Source organism: Bidens hawaiensis, unplaced genomic scaffold, assembly GCF_021521415.1.
Source record: "Bidens hawaiensis isolate Kalapana, Puna unplaced genomic scaffold, B.hawaiensis_p1.1 tig00005780_1, whole genome shotgun sequence".
Classification (NCBI taxonomy): domain Eukaryota; kingdom Viridiplantae; phylum Streptophyta; class Magnoliopsida; order Asterales; family Asteraceae; genus Bidens; species Bidens hawaiensis.
In genome coordinates this window covers 1,211,771-1,234,953 of record NW_027491379.1, presented here as the reverse complement: position 1 = coordinate 1,234,953, position 23,183 = coordinate 1,211,771, and the positions used below count along the sequence as shown (strand labels likewise).

General features: G+C 34.5%; 2 protein-coding genes, 1 non-coding gene and 1 pseudogene across 4 annotated transcripts; 3 read left to right on the top strand and 1 right to left on the bottom strand.

Annotated features, from left to right (window-relative positions):
• The first annotated feature begins 305 nt into the window (after nt 1–305).
• LOC143630649 (putative protein phosphatase 2C 47) lies at nt 306–2,003 on the top strand. Its single transcript, XM_077099613.1, has 2 exons — nt 306–444; nt 997–2,003. Exons 1-2 carry the CDS (start codon nt 328–330, stop codon nt 1,975–1,977), a joined length of 1,098 nt encoding a protein of 365 aa, XP_076955728.1. The 5' UTR covers nt 306–327; the 3' UTR covers nt 1,978–2,003.
• A 1,274-nt stretch (nt 2,004–3,277) lies between these two features.
• Nucleotides 3,278–3,349, top strand: TRNAQ-CUG (transfer RNA glutamine (anticodon CUG)). The gene has a single exon. It is a non-coding gene; the product is annotated as a tRNA-Gln (tRNA).
• A 2,209-nt stretch (nt 3,350–5,558) lies between these two features.
• LOC143630681 (exportin-2 pseudogene) lies at nt 5,559–9,480 on the top strand (annotated as a pseudogene). Its single transcript, XR_013153221.1, has 3 exons — nt 5,559–5,591; nt 5,875–8,836; nt 9,145–9,480. The product of XR_013153221.1 is annotated as an exportin-2 pseudogene (transcript).
• Nucleotides 9,481–11,945: 2,465 nt separating this feature from the next.
• Nucleotides 11,946–13,516, bottom strand: LOC143630731 (uncharacterized). The gene is made up of 2 exons (XM_077099659.1): nt 12,743–13,516; nt 11,946–12,558 (listed from the first exon to the last, which is right to left on the bottom strand). Exons 1-2 carry the CDS (start codon nt 13,369–13,371, stop codon nt 12,087–12,089), a joined length of 1,101 nt encoding a protein of 366 aa, XP_076955774.1. The 5' UTR covers nt 13,372–13,516; the 3' UTR covers nt 11,946–12,086.
• Between the last annotated feature and the right edge of the window lie 9,667 nt (nt 13,517–23,183).

The window sequence follows — 23,183 nt, the reverse complement described above, 5'->3', positions numbered from 1 at the left end:
GGGATTCGCATACCAATTTTATGTTAAGGTATTATTGTATTGGTTCTTTACCCTACTACTCTTACTATAATAAATTAAGAAAAAAGATATTTTAAAATAAAATCTCTATAGTTTGGATAATAGGTTTATTATTGACTTCAAATTATTCAAATAATAATAATAATAATAGCGCGTATAAATTTAAATTAGTTGATTTGAGTTGCACGCACCATCCACTGTATAAATAAGTAAATAACCACACAACACCCGCCAAACTCTAAAATTGCTTACGAAAAACACCCAATTTCTTTTTTGGCGTTCAATAACCCTTGCGTACTTTCGATTATTATGATTCTGGACCAGAAGATGATTGCTGTACCAACAGAGATGATGTGTGATCACTTCAATTTCAGTTTGCTAAAACTCGCCGCCGTTTCATCGGAGTCAAATTCTGCTGACAATTTGGTAAGTTTTTTTTTATTTTGCTAATTTTGATCTGGGTTTGTTTGATTTGGTGTTTGTTCATCTGGGTTTGCTTTGGTTTTTGCGATTGATGGGTTGATTGTTGGAATTAGGGTTTATGTGTCAATTGGGGTTGTTAGGGTTTATGGGTTGATTCGGTTGATTTGGGTTTAGATGCCTGTGGGTTTTGTCGATTAGGGTTTTATGCTTCTGGGTTTTGTTTATTTCGGTTTGTATGTTTATCGATTGTGTTAATTCGAGTTTATGAATCGATTATGTTAATTAGGGTTTATATGGTTATGGATTATTCTGGAAATACCTCGGTTAAGTTTATGATCTTCGTTTAGGTTCGATATTGATTGGCTGAAAATACCGAAACCGAAAGCATGAAACTTGTGTTTGGTTGGTACTGCTTCAGTATTCGGTTAATATTGCTAATGTATGTTTTGTATCTTCTGTATATCTATGCTGAATCTATTACTAGTTGGAACAAGTTAAAATATGCTGTTCGGTTATTGATGATGGTATACTGACGGCGTTTGATTTGTTTTATAGGCTGTTAGCTGTTCTGCTGTTATTAAGAGTTCGACTAGCATCCGATCAGGAAGCCACTCAGACATCGGACTGCGCAGGTTAAACGAAGACCAGCATATCACGATTGACGATCTGCCAAAGCATTTGGGCGAAGCTTACAAGTGGGGCCTACCGAGCTCTTTCTATGCTCTATTCGACGGTCATGGTGGGACCGAAGCTTCCTCTTATGTTAAACAACATGCCGAGCGGTTGTTCTTTCAAGATTCTGATCTACCACAAAGCGGTTTGGATAACGAGTTGTTCTTGAAACAAGTGGAGCGGTCTCATTACAAGGCGTTTTTACAGGCGGACGAAGCCCTAGCTGATGAATGCAGCGTGAGGTGTGATTGTGGGACCACAGCTTTAACGGTTCTGATTGTGGGAAAACATGTGATAACCGCCAATGCGGGTGATTCTCGGGCGGTGATATGTAGAAACGGGTCTGCGACACAGATAACTCAAGACCACCGCGGATCGACTTGTGAAGAAAAGGAAAGGTGTGAGCGGTTAGGTGGTTACTTTGACCAAGACGGGTACTTAAACGGGCAACTCGGCGTGACCCGAGCCCTTGGAGACTGGCACATGAAGAATGATAAGGTTTTAACCGCTGAACCGGATGTGAGACAAATGGTGTTGACCGATAATGATGAGTTTATGATTATCGCGTGTGATGGGATTTGGGATGTTATGTTGAACCAAGAAGCGGTGGGTCTTGTTCGGTGTCAACTAAGGCTGCATAATGACCCGCAACGGTGTGCTAACGAGCTCATCAACAGAGCTTTACGGCTGGATGCTACTGATAATCTTACAGCGATTGTGGTCTGCTTTTCGTCTCCCTCGCCCGCTCCTGCTCCTGCTGCTGCTGCTGCTCAGACTCGGTTTCCGAATTCTCGGCTTTTTAAGAGGAAACCCTTAAATGTTGTTCAAGGGGATGATGTAAAAGTTGATCAAGTGGTTACGTAGGAGGAGATGTGATATTTTTGGATTCATTTATTGAGAAATTTTGTATTTAGAATATTTTTGATGTAACAGAAATTTTGTAAGTAAGACCCATTGAGTGTTTATAAAGAATGTTAACAGTTTTGCATGCATTGATTTTTTTACCAACATGTTAGAAAAAAAAATTAGTAAAAGTTATGTTTAGATAAACTATAGTAAATGTAACTTCTTACGCAAATAACAAATTTACGCTTCAGTTAATGTTAGAAAATAGACAGGGTTAGTGATTTGGAGGAAACTGATAATGCACATGAAACCTGAAGGGTCCGGATACATATACAAACATGTCGAATGAAAGAGACAAAAGTAACCAAACCTCAATCGTACTAGTTTACTCGATTTGTTTGGAAAATTTGTTACTCATGCAGAAGAACAGTTATATAAGATTTCCTTTTTTTGATTGGAGTAAAACTAAAGCACCTGTATGAAGTTAAAACTAGAGTGCATGTGTCTATACGAACCCAACCGTTCCTTAAATACTCGAATTCAGTTCATAAAAAAAAACTCTATGGTTATCGTGCTTACAAGGGCTCGAGCCTAAATTAGAGCTCATTTAATAAAGAGCTTGAGCCTTAGTTTTACTTAACTTTTTATAAACTCGTCTAAATGATCATATATATAAACATAAAAGGTGTTAATATGTACAGTAACAATATATATAAATACCAAAAGTCGTGTAGTAAAAACTAGTGTTTAATCAGTCCCGGTGCGGCGGACAGGTCGCTAAAATCCGAATGATGGTAAAACTCAAGTGTTGTCGGTCTCGAACGATGTAAGGTTAGAATATTGCAATGTGGGCTTGTTTTGGTATCCTAAGTTGGTTAAACGAACTTAGAAGGTTAGAAAATATAAGACATATTGACAAAACATCGTTAATTTCCTCTTCCTACACAAAATGGTAAGATGACTAAAGTCCATTTCGCTAACCTCAAATAATTACAATAAAGTGACTAGTAAATCGACAACAAGCTGCGCAACAACCATAATCCTAAAAAGGTTATTAATAACAACATCCTATACAAAATTTACTCCTTGCGTATTTTCACGTATGAAAAATAGTGAGAATCCATCTATTATCAGTTGATTTGTTAATATAAAGGCCTAAAATATTTCTTATATAATAACTCTTTATATTTATACCTTTATATATACCCACACGAAAAAAACAAACATATAATTCGGTCGTAAATCACAAAAAGTTAGATATCCATGCCAACTACTTTATTTTATATTCTAAAAATACTATCAAATTAATTCACAATATGGTTCTATGGTCTAGTGGTTAGGACATTGGACTCTGAATCCAGTAACCCGAGTTCAAGTCTCGGTAGAACCTTGTATTTTTCTTTATTTTTGTTCTGCTGGCTATAAATTATACTTTTAGTCCCTCAATTTTAGCTGTATTACATTATTAGACCTTGGTGAGAACTGATGAGTGATGAGGACATAAGAAATCTTTGAGCATATTGCATTTACAGTCCTTTGTGTTTTGATTGTATATATTAGTTTGTGGTTTATAATCTTTGTTCCCATATACATATGGCTAGCTAGAAACATGATTTTTTTTTTCTTATTAAGACATGTTTTTATCGATGAATATAAATTAACTGTATTCAGTTAGCAACGTTTTAGTCACGCACATATTGTTCGATTTGTGTTTGTCATGATTGGTCAAGCCAACATGCTTTTTGCATTGTAACGACTCATTTTTTTCACTTTAAATTTTTATGGTACCTGATTTAAAGTTATACATACAACATTAGAGACAGTGATTGTACATGAGGCTGGGACCGTGGGGTCACACGTTATTTGTATTTTGGTTTTCGTTTTGAGAAAGAATTGGATCCTTCATGAATTTCGATAGTTTTTTTTAACAAATAGAACCATATCAGTTATGGTTCTATTCTAATTCAAAATTTTTCTAATTAAAATAGACATACTATGTTGTATTACTTATAACTTATTATTATTTGCTAATGGTAGACGTCAAGACTAGCGAGATGATTTATATGGGACATGATTTTTCAACATAGTTGAATGCATAAAGCAATATGTAATTTTCATTGTTTATCATATTAAAATTTCTTAAAAAATATATTTGTTTTAACAAATGCGCTCACACTAACCACCGGACTTGGTCAAATGGTCAGCACCGGCTATTGCTAACAACAATAGCCGGTTACGGTTCCTAGCTAGTTTTTGAGTGAAAAATGCTTAACCGATGTAACTGATTTGGTTCGTTTTTAACCGATTAATCGATAATAACCTATAAAATTAACGTTAACCTATTAAAATTAACCCTATTTAAACTAACCATATTAGAATATGTTCGGTTAACTAGTTACAAATCGACCCCTATATGAAAAGTCCAAACCAGTTCCTAGCCATCAGTTACTAACCGATATCCACTGTGTCGGTTAATAACTGGTTTTGGTTCTATTAACCTAGACTTGGGCATAAAACTCAGTTCCAAACCCATCTCAAAGCCGAACAAAGAGCCAAACTGAACTTGTTTCACCTCTACCTGGTCAAAATCCCATCCCGATCCGACAAAAAATCAATTTATGCACCTCCATGGTAACCGGCTAGAATCTACACCTAGAGGTGCACAAAAAAACCCCAACCTAAATTAAACCCGGAAAAAAACCGGAACCGTAATTTTTTATACTTTCGTTTTTACTACACAAACCCGTAGCGTATGTACAGAGTATGCATTTCAATACCAAAACCCTTACCTAAAACCGAACTCCATTTGTACTCGGTAATACCCGAAAATCGGAACCTTTTCCAGACCCGGAACCACCGAACCAGGTTTTTCCAATACTTGTAACCGGTTTTTAAATGTCCGATCTATACCCGAAAAATTCCAGAAATCATAACCTTTTCATACCCGGAACCAGGTTTTTCCAATACTCGAAACCTGGTTTTAAATACCCGATCTATACCCGAAAAATTCTTGAAAAAACCCTAATATAGTGTTTAGTCAATACCCGAAAGGCCGAAAATAAGATATTCAAATACTCGGTTCTATACCCGACCTAAACCCGGTATATAGCGTATGAATTTTAGAAACAATACCTGGACCTGGACCTGAATCTGAACCCAACCCATACATAGCCATACCATACCCGATCATAATCAAACCCAGTTATATATAGAGGTGCACAAATCGGGTTTTTCAAATACCCGGGTACGGGTATGGAACCGGGTTCGGGTTTGATCGGATATTAGAAAATTGGGTATTGGTAAAAACCGGGTCGTGTTCGGGTCCGGGTATTGCCTCTAAAAACCATACCCTATACATCGGGTTCGGGTAGGGTATGGAACCGAGTATTCTAAAACCGGGTATTTGAATACCCTATTTTCGGGTATTGAAAAAACCCTATTTGTGGGATTTTTCGGGCTTCTTTCCGGGTATTTTTCGGGAATAGATTGGATTTTTTAAAATGTTGCATTTTTTAGGGGTATTTTTAAGGTATTTTTCGGGTATACATCGAGTATTTGAAATACCCGGTTTCGGGTATTGGAAAAATCCGGTTCAGGGTATGGAACCTGTTCGGGTTTTCGGGTATTACCGGGTACAATTCGGGTTCGATTTTTAGTGCCAAAATGCATACCCTATCCGCACCCTACGGATAGGGTTTGGTACGGGTTCGGGTATTAAAAACCCGGGTATTAAAAAACCGGTTCCAGGTTTTTATTTCTGGTCCGGTTCCGGATTCGGGTTTTTTATACACCTCTAGTTCTATACCCGAAATCAAATATTAAAAAAACCTGTTTTGGTCCAACCCAACCACACCACACCGCCATACGTAATAACGGGAACATTTTTTAGTGGGCTTTGCTTAAGCCCACACTCAGTCTTCCATCATCCCTCCTTTACCCTTCCTATTTCAACATTTCAAAATCCCAAACACCCTCTCTCTCCATCACTCTCAAATCAAAACTCAAAACCCTAACAATAACAATAACAATGGAGTGGAACGAACAAACCCTAACCCTCCTCTCCGACTCCACCCCGAACCCCGCCGCCACGCCGAATCCACCCTCGCCGTCCTCCGCCTCCTCGCCGAACCTAACCTCGACCCTCACATCCGCCACTCCGCCGCCGTCAAATCCCGCTGGATTACGTCACCATCACAATCATCAACTCCAATAACGGATCCCGTAAAGGTACAAATTAAAAACCTAATCGTCCACGTTATGTTATCCTCCACTCCCATAATCCAAGCGCAGGTTAGCGAAGCCTTGTCGGTTATCGGAAACCACGATTTCCCCAAATTATGGCCCAAGCTTCTCCCGCAGCTGAAAGCGAGTTTGGAAACCGCTTTAAACGCGAATGAATTTGTTTCGGTTAACGGGTATACTCGCTACGGTTAATTCGTTGTTTAAGAAGTTTAGGTATCAGTACAAGAGTGATCCGATATTGTTGGATTTGAAATACTGTTTGGATAATTTCGCCGCGACGTTGTTGGCGACTGTGGAAAGTTTGTTGGTTAAAGTGAATGCGGCGGGTGGGAACGTTGCGAGCTTGCGGTTGTTGATTGAAGGGGAAAGGTTATGTTGTAGGATATTTTACTCGTTGAATTTTTTGGACTTGCCGGAGTTTTTTGAGGATAATGCGGATAAGTGGATGGATGTTTTCAAAGGGTATTTGGTTGGGTATCCGGTTGTGGAGGCGAGCGGGGCGGATGGGCTTGCGGTAGTGGATGAGTTGAGAGCGGCGGTTTGTGAGAATATTAGTCATTATATGGAGAAGGAAGAGGAGTTGTTTCAGAGGTATTTGAGTGGGTTTGTGGAGGCGGTTTGGGGGTTGCTCGTGGCGGCTTCGGAGAGTCCGAGTAGGGAGCGGTTGACGGTGACTGGGATTAAGTTTTTGACGATTGTTAGTACGAGTGTGCACCATGGTTTGTTTTGCTGGTGATGAGATATTGCAGCAGATTACGCAGCGGATTGTGATTCCGAATGTGATGTTACGGGATGAGGATGAGGAGTTGTTTGAGATGAATTATGTTGAGTTTATTAGGTGGGATATGGAAGGGAGTGATTTGGATACGAGACGAAGGATTGCGTGTGAGCTTCTTAAGGGTATTGCTGGAAATTATAAGGATAAGATTACGCAACAGGTGTCGGCGCAGATTAACGCTTGTTTAACGATGTTTAAACAAAACCCTGCTGTGAATTGGAAGTATAAAGATTGTGCGATTTACTTGGTTGTCTCTCTTGCAACTAAAAAGGCAGGCAGTACTTCGGTCTCGACTGATCTTGTAGACGTTGGAATTTTCTTTGAATCGGAAATCGTGCCTGAGTTAAAGGGTAAAGACGTGAATGATTTACCGATGTTGAAAGCTGGTGCGTTGAAGTTTTTTACAATGTTTCGGGCACTGATTCCTAAAACGGCTGCCTTGTCTTATGTCGGTGACGTGGTACGTTTTCTTACGTCGGACAATAACGTGGTTCATTCTTATGCTGCTAGTTGTATTGAAAAGCTTTTGCTTGTCAAAGATAATGGTGTACAACCGAGATATACATCGATGGACGTTGGTCCGATTCTGCTACATTTGATGACAAATCTTTTTGGAGCATTGGGGAAACCTGAATCGGAGGAGAATCAGTATATCATGAGTTGCATCATGCGGGTTTTACAGATTGCGGATATATCTCCTGAGGTAGCTTCACCTTGCGTTACCGGGCTTACAACGGTTTTAAACCGGGTTTGTCAAAACCCTAAAACCCTGTTTTTAACCATTGTTTATTCGAGGCTATTGCTACCCTTGTTAGAAGAGCATGTGAAAAGAACCCGTCTCTTGTTCCCGCTTTTGAAGGGTGTCTGTTACCCATCCTTCAGATGATTTTGAGTAAAGATGTATCAGAGTTCTTTCCATACGCCTTCCAGTTGTTAGCTCAACTTGTGGATCTGAACCGACCTCCGGTCCCAGATCATTACATGAAGATATTTGACGTCCTGTTAACACCTGATTTGTGGGATAAGTCTGCAAACGTCCCGGCTCTTGTTCGTTTGCTTCAATCGTTTCTGCAACAAGCTCCCAATGAGCTTAATCGGGACGGGAGATTAAGAAACGTTCTTGGAATATTCAACAAGCTCGTTAACAAACCAAGCACAGAGGAACACGGGTTTCATGTACTCAACCAGATTATTGAAAATCTTGGATATGATGTCTTGAAGGAATACATGAGTCACATCTGGTCTTCTTTGTTTACTCGCCTCCAGAACAGTGAAACACCAAGACTCGTTCGATGTCTCATTATACTCATGTCTCTCTTTCTGGTCAAGCATGGTTTACAAGCTCTTGTCGACTCGATTAACTCCGTTCAGCCAAATTTGTTTCACATGATTTTGGATCAGATTTGGATACCTAATCTTAAAACCATAAGCGGGTATACGGAGGTCAAGCTGAGTGCAGTTGCATCAACTAAACTACTTTGTGAATCACCTTTACTGTTGGATCCCGCTGCTGAACAGTTATGGGGTAAGTTGCTTGATAGCATTCTTACTCTTCTTTCACAGCCTGAAGAACAAAGAATCGAGGATGAACCTGAAGTTCCTGATTTTGGCGAAGCGACTGGCTACCAAGCTACTTTGTTCATCTTCACAATGCTGGTAAAAAGGAAGAAGATCCATTGAAGGATATTAAGGACCCGAAACACTTTTTGGTTGCTTCGTTGGCAAATCTTTCTGCTCAGTTTCGTGGGAGATTCCCTCCGGTTATAGCCAGATATGTTAGCCCTGCTAATCAAGCTGCACTTCTTCAGCTCTGCACTGCCTACAATCTTGCCATTGTTTGAAAACGGTCGTGTTCAGGTAACATACTTCTTATTCTATGGTTTTTAGTTTGTTCTACTTGATATTTATTTTCATATGCTTGAAGTTAACAACAATCAAACCAGTTATTGAAACTGACATATAACTTACTTTTAAAGAAGATTCATCTTGCTTGCCTGTTTAACTCAGATTAACGATAAATACAGACCATATTATGTTTGAAGATTGTCGGGGTGTTAATAAGGGGTTGAAAATGTACTATGCTTAAGCGATAAATATTTGTATATATAGTTATAAAAGGTTCACTAGAATATTTGTTTTCTGATTTTGAGTGAAAATTGGTGTAGGTGGTTCATGTGTCGTTCAACATTGGAGTCTCAGCATTGGAGTCGAGTCAGTTAAGGTCGGTCGGGTTCAGGCAGGTCATGGTGTGGTTCGTTTTGCGGTTCGTGTTTCATACAGTTTTGAAGATGGCTGGCTACCAGGGTGGTATTTTTCGGCAAGAGGGTTTTTTTAGTATGTGTGTAGCAAGTTTGTGTTGTTTTTAAACAGAGTCATTGAGATATAAGTGTTATTGTTCTGAACATGAAGTTGTGAAGAAGATTGATGTCTCATTTTGTGTCAAATATTATATACTGGGCGAATCTATTCCAAGTTTTATCATTACACCCATTTAATCAATTTGTGTTTTACATTAATATCCTATTTTCTTATGGGTGAATGATTATGATTGATTATATTCAGATTCTTTCTAGTGTACAATTGTTTAATTTGATTAGGTAACTGTATAATGATAAACTGTTAGGCAAGAGAGTTGATAGTGATAAACTGATAAAAGTAATAATACATCTCTGAATATAGCTTCTTTAACATATTACTATTATATTTATTTTTACTACTTACTTTTTGTAAATTGTATTTGTTATTTGCCTTAAATGCTTAAAGTATCAAAATATGGAACAACTAATCTATAGTCAAGATGAAAAAATTATCAAGATTGAGCTCAACATGACGAGCTCAACTTGGGGCTCAGATCGACCAATTCCTCGTTTTCATGCTCGAGCATGAAAACGGGTCGTAGTTTTTAGTTTGGGTTAACTGACCTTAACATGATTATAATAGAATTGGCATATATGTATCATTATACTTTTTTACTCTTGTATACACAAATACCCATCAAGTCAAAAACTTTATTCATCATGTATATACCAGATTGTTAGGATCCGAAAACACAAATATTTACTTTTACTTGAAATCTTTACGCACCCGGCAGTTAAAGCAACTTATCACCACGACGTGCAGTGTCAAATAAGTGATTCTACATACGCTGCTTCAATGTATCGTTAGCCTTTGATTAAACGTTGGGGCGAATTGTTATAATACTTTAGCGCTTATTTTAGAACACCAAACCAACAAACTTAGACAAGAGTGTAGGCTTGCAGGTCAAAAGGTGACAAAGGTGGGGACTATGGTATCACTGGCATGGTGGATCCATGTCTTGTGTAGTGGGTAGCAAGACACACTCACAAGTCACAATCTAACATATTATACAAACTTTTCAATAGTTATAACTAGTTTACTTACCCGTGTCGCACACAAGTTAAAATAAGTAATTTTTTTAAATAATAACATAATGTGAAATACAAAAAAAATGTATCATATATATAAAGATATATTATACAGTAAAAAAATAACACATTACGCAATTTGAAAATAAAAAGTTGTTAGAAAATTCACAAATCATAAATTATTTCTTTTTTATTTTCTATATCAAAACTTAGTTGTAAATGTCAACTTTTTTAAACCAACTCGTGGACCAAAACTCATTCAGTTTTTGAACTTTTTTGACATGAACAATGTCTGATACTTTAATCGGTTAAAGAAACCCATCCGTTTCATATTTGTTACTTATAAAAATATAATATTAATAACTAATGCAATACATTTTATATTAAACAAATTAACATATTTATAATGGTATTAATTCTTTTAAAGTAGGATGGAATTATTAAAAACTGAAAATGAAATAATAAAAAGAGAAATGTAGTTAATATGAGAGATATGATGGAAAAATTTGTAAGGATCAACATAGTTAATATGAGAGAGATGAGGGAAAACTATTGGACTAAAATCGCAGATTTCGACAAACCAAAGGGACGAAAACCGCAGTTCACTCAATAATAATAGATTGAAAAGAAAAAAAAAGAATAAAATATAAAACTATTAATAATAAAAAGAAATACATATTTAACATGAGAGAAGTGAGAAAATTTTGTAAGGATCACTCATGTATAATGGCATATGGCATTAAGACCGGTGTAGAACACGAGTTAGAATAAATAAATTTGTTTAGATAATAACACAATGTAAATATGTTCAAATGATATAAAGATATAATATATGGTAGAATAAATTATATATTACACAATATGAAAATAAAAAAGGTTGTTGAAAATTCACAAATCTCTAAATATATTTTGTATACAATTATTGTAATTTTAACCTACGTACATATCAAAATTATTAGTTTCGTTTTGTTTTTTATTTCAACTTTAGATAATGAAACACATAACCTACTATGTGTTAAAACATGTTGTCTAAAAAAAATCAAACCATCTATAGTGATTGACTTTAGCTTTCATTAATCTTCACTGCAAAACAAACATAAAGTTAAAATTTCTTTATTTGAAATTAATTATTTTATCTAAATAAACGTGAAAATTTGTTACTTATAAAAGTTTAATATTAATAACTAATACAACATACTTATATAAAACTAAATAATATATTATGTTTGTATTAAAATTTAAATTAAAAAATAATTATTAAAAGAGAAAATAATTTATTAAGAAGGGAAAAAAAAGTTAAATATAAAACTATTAATAAAAGGGAAATGTATTTAATAGGAGAGAGAGGTGAGAAAATTTTGTAACAAGCTATCTAGTGTGATGCCATGTGGCATTAAGAACCTTTATTTATTATATAGTATAGATTAGTCCCTTATAATTATGTTCCATTTTTTTACTTCAAGATTTCATTTTTTAAACTACTCTCAGTTTATCTATTTAATGGCATATACTGAAATAAGATGTTAAAACCTTTCATATATTTCAAATGAAACAATGACCAAAATGCATTACAAGAAAAAAAAATTCCAAATAAACAAACTATTACATAATGGTTCACAACTATGCAAGATACATAAACTATACACTGCTAGCTAGCAATTTCACAATACACCTTTGTACACTACACGTTACAATCGTCTCAAGCATACCCGCAATAATAACTAGATAAACATCCAACCGACAGTCCACCCGAGAAGCAAACCTGCGCCAACAAGTCCTAATCCAACAGCAAAAGCCATAGCATACATACCTAAATCATGTTTGCAACTAGGAACATGATTAATATGTTTCTCTTGTGTTCTTTTCTTGGCAGGCAACTTCCTGCGTGTTTTTTTGCGTGGATAAGCTGGTAACACGGGGGTGATCTTGTTGGTTTTAATTTGGTTATAAAGATTCTCGAGTTGTAAAAGATACACCCATTGTTTATATGCGAATAATTGAGATGCTTGTTTGAATATTAGCTTCACGACATGTTCTTTCTCCTCGTATGCTTGTTTTGCTGCCTTTTCTGCTTCTCGTGCTTGTGTTTGAGAGTGGCAGAGCGCTTCTAGAAGCTTCCATTTGCTCGGATCCATCTCTGGAGTTCTAGAACCTTCGTGGACTGTACTGTCACCGCTCTCTGTGTTTACACCACTGGTAAGAAAACACGATAAGTAAAAAGTTAAGATTTTGAGGTCTAAATGGTGTCATATACTGCAAAGTTGTATATAAAAAATAATAATAATTTGAGTATTTGCTAGAAATCTTTAACGTAGTCATTGAAGTTTTCATACAAACTAAAGAGTTATGAATTAACAATTTAGAAGTAAAAGCATACCTGACTGGCCCTGAAGCATTTGGGCTAGCTGCATTCTGTTTATCTTGTGATCGATCATCACCATACGGGTCCCTCTTGAAACTTGCGTTTTGAGGCGACGGTAAATCACAATTCTCAATGAAATCATGTGACCTCTGTGCCACAAAGGATGCCAGATCATCTTTATTGGCCATTCGCCACCATGGCACCTCGTTATTCTTCTCACTCTCCATCCAATGAGGAAAACCCGAGTCCAAACTGAACTCATCCACATCCTTATTAACAGAATCCATCTCCACAAACTCATATGATTCTTCTTCCCCTAAACAGTCAACCTTCACAGTTGACTGACAATCCATGTCCTCCGTGTTGACTTTTTCGTTACTCAAACCGCTTTGGTGCGAATAGTTAGGCTGCAACTGAAGCCACCATCTTGAATCTGGAGAAAGATTCGAGTACAACGAGTTGGCGGTTGGAGGGGCAAAATCGGTAACTCCATTTGTTGGAGGTCTCGTGTCGACTTGTTTAGACATTGATGATGATGATGATGGTGGAACACATGCTAATTTGGGAGCTCTTTTTGCGTCTTCTTGAACAAAATAACGGTTTGCGGTTCGTTGCCATGCGGCTCGGGCTTCTGCTGCAGCCATTACTCTTCTATTCCATCGACAACTAATAATTCCTTAAAAAACACATAATTTTAACAGAAAAAAACTGTCAGTAATTAAATCAATATTATAACAAGTACAAAAGGAAGTGAAACACGCAAATGGCTCAAATCAACAACAACCGTACCAAGTAAATCCCACTAATAGCAAAAAACTATTTGTAGGTGGGATGCAGGCAAACCTTACGCATAATAGAAATGTAACAATAAAAATGGTGAAGAGTAACATGTATTATATGCAAAATACAACTAAAATGTAGGAGAATCTAAGCCCCTAAGACAAAGCTAAGGCACAAAAGTACCATCCCCTAACTCCTATCCGGGACCACGTCCTCGGGGAGGTGCAACTCTAGCAAATCCTGCCTAATCAGCTTATCCCAAGTCAATTTGGGTCTGCCTCCACTGCTCTAACTAGCACCGTTGCCGCCTCCTCTTGAAACCCCGGAACCATCTCAATTTCCCCTCCTTTATCTTATCTAACATACTAGCCACTCCTAACCGTTCTCTAAAATCCTCGTTTCTTATCCGGTCTAGCTTAGTGTGTCCCACACATCCACCTCAACATTCTCATCTCTACTACCTCCATCTTGCGCGCATGTGTTTTTGTGATGACTCAACAGTGTGTCCCACATAACACAACAAGTCGGTCTAACTACAACCTATAAAAATTTGCCTTTTGTCGGAAACCAACCACCTATCGCGTGATAATTCCTTAAGAAAACACATAATTAGTTAAGTTTTCCAAAGAAAACTTCGAAACCCTATATCACACTAAACTAATTAAACCATAAACAACAAGATCTAAAATCAGAAGAAGCTTCAGGCCTTATAGATTGATGATGATTAAACAAATATATGTGACAAATTATTGATTTAACCAATATTTGTAACAAACTATTTATTTAACAAACTTTGGAGTTAACAAATATCTGTAACAAACTACTGATCTACCAAACATATGTAACAAACTATTGAGTTAACAAACATATGTAACAAACTACTACTGATGTAACAAACATATGTAACAAACTATTGATTATGTAACAAACTAAATATATTTGTAAGAAAGTATTAAGTGATGAAGAACAATTAATATTAATATTTACCAGGGATTGGATTGATTGGAAAGAAAATTGGTTGGGTCTGACTGCGAAATTATTAAGAAAGAAAGACAGTGGATTGAATCTGATAGCTTTAAAGCTTTATGATGATGTTGAGTGACACATCATGTTTCGATAACTTACAAACACACACACAGAATTTTCATTTGTCTCAGTAATCAACCCATTGTTTTTACCTTTTTACTTTTTTTAATTTCTGTTATGTTTTTTAAAAGAGTTTAACGGGTCATGCATAGGAACTTATTGACGCAAAATAACTATAACTTTATTTTCAGTAGGACTGGGGTTGTCATTCAAAAAGAGATGGCAGTTGCAACTTGTTGCCCGCTTATCCACATCTCTGTTGTAATTGAATCATTTTCTTTAATATATTAAACTGGTGTGATATTATTTAAAAAAAATTATATTATATATTGGTATTTATGTTATTTATTTTATCCTTTCGGTTGTGGCTAGTGATAGAAAAAGGCGGGTCGATCTCCATTTGTGTTATTTTTGGTGGTTAATGATAATGAATGATTACGCGGTTATAAGTTCGGATCCGAGCTCACCCGGTTTTCGTCCCACCATGTGTTACGCCAGAGAGTTATGCACTGTGCCGACATAATGACTGTCAAGTGACAACTGACGGTATGGTCTTCCGGAGACTGTCCATGTCAAACTTCGAAGCTAGCATGAGTCCAGTTAGCACAATATACTTTAACAGAGTGAGACAATGAGGCTCTCCAATTAAATGGTGCGATGACCTTAAACACAAAAAAAGTAAGTTGTCGTTTTAAATAAAATAAATTTTTTTGTTATTTATTTATTATCTTTTTTTCTTTTCTTCTACTTTAGTGATACGATGTCGTTTGTTTGTTCCTTTTCCGTACACTTAATAATAAACAAGCCCATGACCCCATTGAGGCATAGAGTCACCAATAAATTATGAAACTTTTACTGTGTTGGGCTTGTCGTTTAGTCTGGCTGTGAGTTGTGTGACTATTCATAAATTAAAATAAATTTTTATTTAATGATTAATATGACTTACGATTACTTTGTAAAAACATTTAAACAATAACCTGCTAAATAAGTGCTACAATATAATTATACTGTAATACCGTCCGTGTGACACATAAGTTGCTTACACTTTTATAATTCTTTTATTAGATTGTTAAAAACGGCTTTTGGTTATAAGACTGCACATCACATCACATCACATCACATCGTCCTTGCTCCCTCTATAGGTGGCAGCCGGATGTGGGAAGGGAAGCGTTGAGGCATGTACATCCTTCGAGATTCATTCACAGCTATGTGCGAATTGTCTGTGATTTCATTTTTTTTTCTTCTCAAACAATTAATATTAATATTTAAGTTTAGAACAAAAACTTTCTATAACATTAAATTGGACAAACGTCATATAATCTCGTAATCATCAAATAATCATCAATCGACCATCGTTTTAATCATATGAACAAATATGAAACGTATTTATACTTTTATCAATTGAAATCAATTTTTAAATTTTCAATTCAATTGAAGTGGAGTCTGCAATGGAGTCAGTGACTATGGTTAAATGATCGTAAAAGGTTAATTAGGATGTAAACGATTGATAGAATTTATAATTTTGCCACCGCCTGTTTTATGAAATCAACGATGTTGGTATTCGCATACGTAATATATGATAAACAAATATTATATTGAATCATTTACCACATATATAATATATAATGTGGGTCATATGTGAGAAGAGCTATGGTTGAAGGTTAAAACATGTTTAGATGCAAGAAACTAATATGACATGCTAATTAAACATGTATATTGGATGAATAAGACAATGAGTTATAACGTTAAAGATAATCCAACCCTTATAAGAATAACCAATTAAATGTAACGTTTTATCAAGAATATCCATAAGTTTTGACTCATCAATTATCATGCACGTGATATTGTGGTAACATGTGAGGTGGACCATGGGGTTGTAGCCTAGTAAGGATAAGAATTATAACTTTGCACAAATACTATTTGATTGTTTGATTTTAAGTTTCTTGTTCTTGACCTTTTAAAAGCCTTAAAAGCCAACTGTCTCTATTATGGCTTGGTTCAGATTAAATTGTACATAGACCATGTAACGTTTGTAGTGTGACAGGTTTCAACATTTTTGAGAATAACAACCCTCTAATGCTACATTTTGTTAGTCAAGTTATTTACATTGTGGTACTGGGTTCTTAACCATTGAAGACGATTTAGTATGTCTATTAGTGTAGCCCGTAATTAGGGTTTTAAACAAACTGAACGAAAACGAGCAATACCTTGTTCAGTTTGTTTGTAAAAGAAATAACGTGTTCACGAACACTTATCGAACGAGATTTTATGTCCGTGTATGTTTGTTAAGAAAATGAATGTGTTCACGAGCGGGCCACGATACAAATACGATCAGCGGAGCTTAGAAACTAAGATCGATGTATTTATCAATGTGAATAATGAGAAAGAAAATGAAAACAATGCAAAATAATATGATAATATGGTTTCCTATTTATGTTAGAGGTAATAAATTAAAGATATTAAAAAGTTTAGATATAATAAACAAATGTATAAAAAAACTTTCATGAACAACATATACAAACGAACATGAACACGCTATCGAACGTTCACAAACACAATTGAACAAATTATGGCTTTGTTCATGTCCGTTTGTTTAACTAATCGAACGGAATTTCTTGTTCATGTTCGTTCATTTATTAAACGAACAAACATAAATGAACTGTCCGCCGAACGGTTCACAAATTGTTCGCTGAAGATTTGGTTCATTTACATCCCTACCCGTAATTTAAAGGTTTGAGGATTCGACGTTTAAGTACTTTAATTTATGATATCCTTTTATTGTTTCTTTTTTAATTATAAAGTGTGTGAAAACGAAATAATCTTCACATACTTGTATGTGATTAGTTTTTAAGCTCGATATATTATTGTAACAAATCGTTTAATGTAATAAATTGCTTCAACGTTACATGGACCGGGGTTTTTTGCTTGAAAAATAAAAGCCTTTGATGGCCTTGAATGAGAATATATTCTCGTTGATGCAGAAAGACTACTCGTTCTATAGAATTTGACATTTATTTAACGGTGCATATATCAGTATTTGTTAAGTTAAGTTTGTAACGTTAAGCGATATTATTGAGTTTATTATATGCTATAATAATAAGTTATAACTTTATTAATAAACTATTGTAATTATGATTAAGAAGAGAGAGATGATATTAGTTGTAGTAACATAAGTAGTGAATATAGGTTCTTTTTTTCAAGTTTTTGTTATATATCGTATTTTGTTTGTTTAGTTTATTGTTAACATCAACCGAGAATTGTCGTATAGGATATTTTCTGGACGGTATATCTTTTGACTTTATGGGCAGCAAATATATTATTTGTTGAAATCTGCCTATTTATGAAGAAATAATACAAGTACATTTTATATACTTATGCTATCATCAAATTCAACTTCTTGTTCAAAAAAGTTAATCACACAAACATCGCAATCAGAATTATATTGTTCAATTAAAAATTAAAATGAAACTATTGCAGGATCACAACATCCCAACTAATCCATCGGGTTTAAATAATTTTAATCAATTTTTGAATTTATATTTTAATAAAACAAAGTTTAATGCTATTTAATTAACTATATACGTTTATAACATGTAATGTCTTATTTTTTTCCTTTCCGATGAAGCCGGTATTTCTTATGAAAGTAAAAAAATAAAATCAGGCTTCGTGGATGTGACATTGTGCCACGAATGAAAGTAGTCGAAGAGGATGTTTTTTTCTTAAGGAGACAGCTAGAGAAAATGACATCGTCGCGAAGTTGGTCACCGTTGCATAAATAGATTTACATTTACACCAAATGATAATGATAACGTGTCATTACTTCAAGTTATTAGAATGAAACTCTAAGAAATTAGTTTGTTACATATTCATCAATTATTTATTCTAAGTGAACAAATTTTAAATAATTAATATTATTGCCAAAACAACATTACATGATTAGTCAATAGTTTCATTAGCATCTATATATAAAAAATATAAATACAGTTATATTACAATTTTAAATTTCTTTTATAACTCGGAACAGTTATCAAATATTGTTTGTTTATAATAGTTTTTATTATTTAGACTTTTAAGTAATATTAAGCTGAGTGACAATTATTGAAAGGATTTATTGTGAAAAAAGATAAACTAAACCAACGGTGGCCTATTGGAATCTTAATTGTGGGTGAAACAAACAAACAAATACAACAAAAGATTCTGAAATCCTGATATTGTACCGGCAATTTAGCAAGGGCTTAAAACACATTTATATAAAAACTTTTGTGTGTAATGTTTTCATAATTGAATTTAAATTGGGCGTATGACTATTTGTTAGGGGTGTCAAACGTGTCGGGTTGGCAGGTTGGCGGGTTAACGGGTTGCGGGTTGGTGGGTTAACGGGTTGAAATGTGCAACCCGAACCCAACCCATATTTTATAAATCGTGTCAAATATGTCAACCCTAACCCACACACACATAAATTCGGGTTGACCGAACACGACCCGTTTAACCCGTATTTTTTAAACAAGTTAATTTATATAATTAGACATACAAATTATAATCAAATCAAAACTACATATTGCAAAATTCTAATGAAATTTAAGCGTGAGTCAATTTAGATATAGATGGATTTGACGATATGTTCATGCATATTGGTGAATGGATAGAAGAAAATGCATCTTGGGTAATGAAATTCTGGTTGAGAGTTTAAAAGTATCGTTCACGAAATATAGAATTTAAGAGGAGACCTAAAAAGATATTATGGGGAATGAAAAATAATTAAGTTCTCCAATACATTTTAAAACAAAAGAGGGAATATAAAATTAATTTTAAAATATCTAAAATTAAACGGGCTAACAGGTCAACCCGTTTTTATACAGGTCAACCCGAACCCGACCTGTTTAGAAAACAAACTTTTTTAAAAAACTCACACGTTTATAATAACAAATATTTACAAACCATATTAATCATAAACCCTAAAGTCCATTTCTATGTCACATTATCCGGACCTCAGGTTGCATAGCATGTTGTAGATGCTCTGAGTTGATGGTTACTATTTCATTATTCATACTTATAATACATATATGATGATGGTATGAGAACTAATTTATGAATTGATCCAATTTGAAATAAAATGTGGCTTTGAATACAAAGGATGATAATAAACTAAAATGACTATTGAATGGGATCATTATATAGTCTAATTGGCAAAAGTTGGCTCTAAGTGATTGGTTGTGCTAACGTAAATACAGTTAGGCTGTTTAAAGTGCAAGTGCAAGTGATCAAATGTGAGTTATAGGTTGTTTTTATCGATTATTATAAGGGTTGACAGAGCTTAACCTGTCATAACCCTCCCAAAACCTAATCATCGGTGTACACCTCATCTCTGAATTAGACCCATGGAAACCCGTATCCACCGCGACGGTGTTCCCAAGGTAATCGAAACCCTACGTCGTATTCCGTCACAAACACCCACACAAGCAAGACTTCTTTTTTCGGTGATCCAACACGTGGTCACAAGTCCACAACCCGCGAGCCCTACCCGTGAGAGTGACAACGGTATTCCCATGGTAGTACCCGAATGATACCCACCCACCTTAATTTTACGAAAAAATTCCTAATAGCCCCTATATAGAAAGAGATTTCAAGTTTGTATCTTATAATTAAAGTTTCTAGTTTTCTCCCTTAAGCATATCATTGCAAGACGATATGTTAGGGAATACCACCGATGAGTTAGTAAACCGATTAACGATGCGTGGGGGTGAAATACATATGGTTGGCAATGCGTTAAGTGTTAACTTATGGTTGACGATGCGTTAAGTTTTAATTTATAATTGACGATGCGTTAAGTATTTATACTTAACGCACCGGCAACCATAAATCAACATTTAACACATCCTTGACTATGTCGCTGACCATGTGTTTGGAGGTCTAACACATCGTTGACTATGTATCTATGTGCTAGCTAACTCGTCGACGGTACTACTTAACACATCGTCGGCGATGCATTAGAAGAGTGACAAATTTAGAAAAACGATTATAAGTGGAAATATTTGGAATCTCTCACCATTAAAGGGCTATTTTGAAAATTTTCCTTAATTTTACATTTACGACTTTATTTTTTACTTTTTTCAAAATTTATGAAGTTTTTTTCTTTTATATTGATGATAGTACAGCTTTCGATATCTACTATGCAGGGCCGGCCCATAGGGGTGGCGGGATGGTCGACGGCCACAGGCCCGAAATTTTATTTTTTTTAAATATATTTATTTTTATTAAAAACAATATGTTTATTTAATGTTTAAACTTAATTACATGACCACTAGCCTGGTCTAGTGGCAAAGGGTATTACTCTCAACCAAAAAGTTATGGGTTCAAGTCTCATTTGTGACATGTTTAATCCTATTTTTATACAAAAAATTTTTACCCAACCCAAATTATAACCAAGTAAACCTATATAAAAATTTAATTGTTTAAACCAACAAAATACTCTTTTTTAATCAAGGCCCAAAAAAAAATTCGCTTTCGGCCCAAAAACTTTTTTGCTTTCTCGGAGCCGGGCCTGCTACTGTGTATATTCTTTTTTACTTTTTCATTATTGCAAATTAGCAATGCTTTTACGCTTTTCAATTTTCACTACCTAGCTTTGAATTATTTTTTCTCGACATATAGAATAGGACCATTTACCCATTGTTTTTGTATTGGTAAGCATGTGGTATCAAGTTCAAATATATTGATCTAAAATTCTAAATCAAGTAGGTGATATATAAACATCAATAGAAAACATCTTTGAAAACCATGCATGATATTTTTGAAGGTAAATAGTTTTTCAAAAACTATAACCTTGCGGTTCGGACAATGCCCTTATGCATGGGCTCGTCCTGCTTTTTAACTCCACCCGATCCATCATCAGTTCATAACCGTTGTGATGGGAAAGGCCACGAGTAGCCTCCATAGTTGATTAGTTTTATAAGTAAAAGTGAAGTTCAACATTAAGTTTTATACATCTACAGAAATATGATGTTTTTATGTTTTTATATGATCCTAGTCTGCTAGTCACCTGTATAGCTATGCTTATGTTGTAGATTTAAGCTTCAATTTCTGTTGGCATCATGTTATTAGGCTTGGATCACAAAACACACTTCTACACTAAATGTTGACCTTTTTGTGTTTGTTTTCCGTGTCCGATTTCGATTTTTACAAGTGCATGTAGACAGTCCTTAAAGTTCCGTAGGCTGGATGTTGAACACTTAAATTCAATCTTTACTCGTTTTTAACCTTATATTCAACAGTTTAAAACATTTTGGTTTAATTTTCAAAAAAAAAGTAAATAAATTGAACATATAGCAATTGCCAACACATTACAAACAGGAATTTATAATTATCATAATAAAATAAAATATTCTTTTTAATATAATAACAAAATTTTAAGATGTTTTACACTTTCACTATAGGTTTCCATATCAACTTTTACATCAAAGAATATTTTTTGAAGTTCTTTAAATATAAGATAAGCAGTAAGTTGGGTTATGTACAATACCAATTTGAGTAAAAGTTCGTTTTATTTATAAACATTTTATCTTAATAAATACACACACATATAGGTAAAAGTTTAAATATAAAGAACTGTTAAAGGATAAATTGTACCAATGATTAAATATAGGTTAGCTTAACTAAAGGCAAATGTTGTGTAATTAATTTTATAAGTTATTTTTTTCTTAGTTGTATACATTGCGTAATTATTTAACCTCATCCGTAACTTTTTTATTTTTGTACACAACTATATTACTTCATCCTTTGTATGCTAATCTACCACTATTGTAATAAGAATGTAAATAAATAACGTCTCTCTTTACCTTTACGTTTTCGAGTCTCATTTAAGAAAGGCAAATAAATGATACGAAAGAAAGGTGTTTTTGAATTTTTTAATGAAAGAAAATGAAAAGAAATAGATGAAAACTTTTAGTATCTTTTCATCATAACTTTTCTTCTAACATGGACGTACGTAGAGAGTAAAATCCATTCTTAATTTCCTTCAAAATTCTTTAACTTATTTTCCTTTTTTTATTTTCCGAATTCAAGATCACGAAATTAAATAATATCTTTTAATTTACCTCATTTTCTTCTCTCCTAAATTTCATTTTTTCCCCTCGTTTAATAATCTCGAAAACAGATCGTACACGTTAAATTGATTACTCCCTCGATCGCTCCGGTCCATTAAAAGTTTTCATATTTTATTTTTCATTTGTCCCTTTAAAATATTCACTTTCAAAATTTATTAGCCAATTTTTAAGTTTACCTTTAAACACACACAACTAGCATTAATAAATAATATTGATGGACACAAATTTCAAGTGCAATATTGCCATTTGGTAATAAAAAAAAAATAATCATTTAATCTATCTTAAACTTTGTGTTTTTCAAACCATTACACTTTTAAGAGGGGGGGGGGGGGGGGGGTAGCCGAACTTTTTAAAACCGCTTATTTGCTTTCCAAGGTTACTAAACATCTTTAACTTTTAAAAAATCAAATAAGAAGTTTCTAAAAGCTCACTCAAAACCCCTTTACACTTTTTAAATTTTGTAACCTTATATTCAATAAAACAAAGAA

Excerpts from the sequence above, each read along its gene's own strand:
- LOC143630649 (XM_077099613.1), top strand. The coding sequence starts at position 328 with ATGATTCTGGACCAGAAGATGATTGCTGTACCAACAGAGATGATGTGT. Across the intron at positions 445-996 it reads CAAATTCTGCTGACAATTTG|GCTGTTAGCTGTTCTGCTGT; the intron begins GTAAGTTTTTTT and ends TTTGTTTTATAG.
- LOC143630731 (XM_077099659.1), bottom strand. The coding sequence starts at position 13,371 with ATGGCTGCAGCAGAAGCCCGAGCCGCATGGCAACGAACCGCAAACCGT. Across the intron at positions 12,559-12,742 it reads AATGCTTCAGGGCCAGTCAG|TGGTGTAAACACAGAGAGCG; the intron begins GTATGCTTTTAC and ends TTTTCTTACCAG.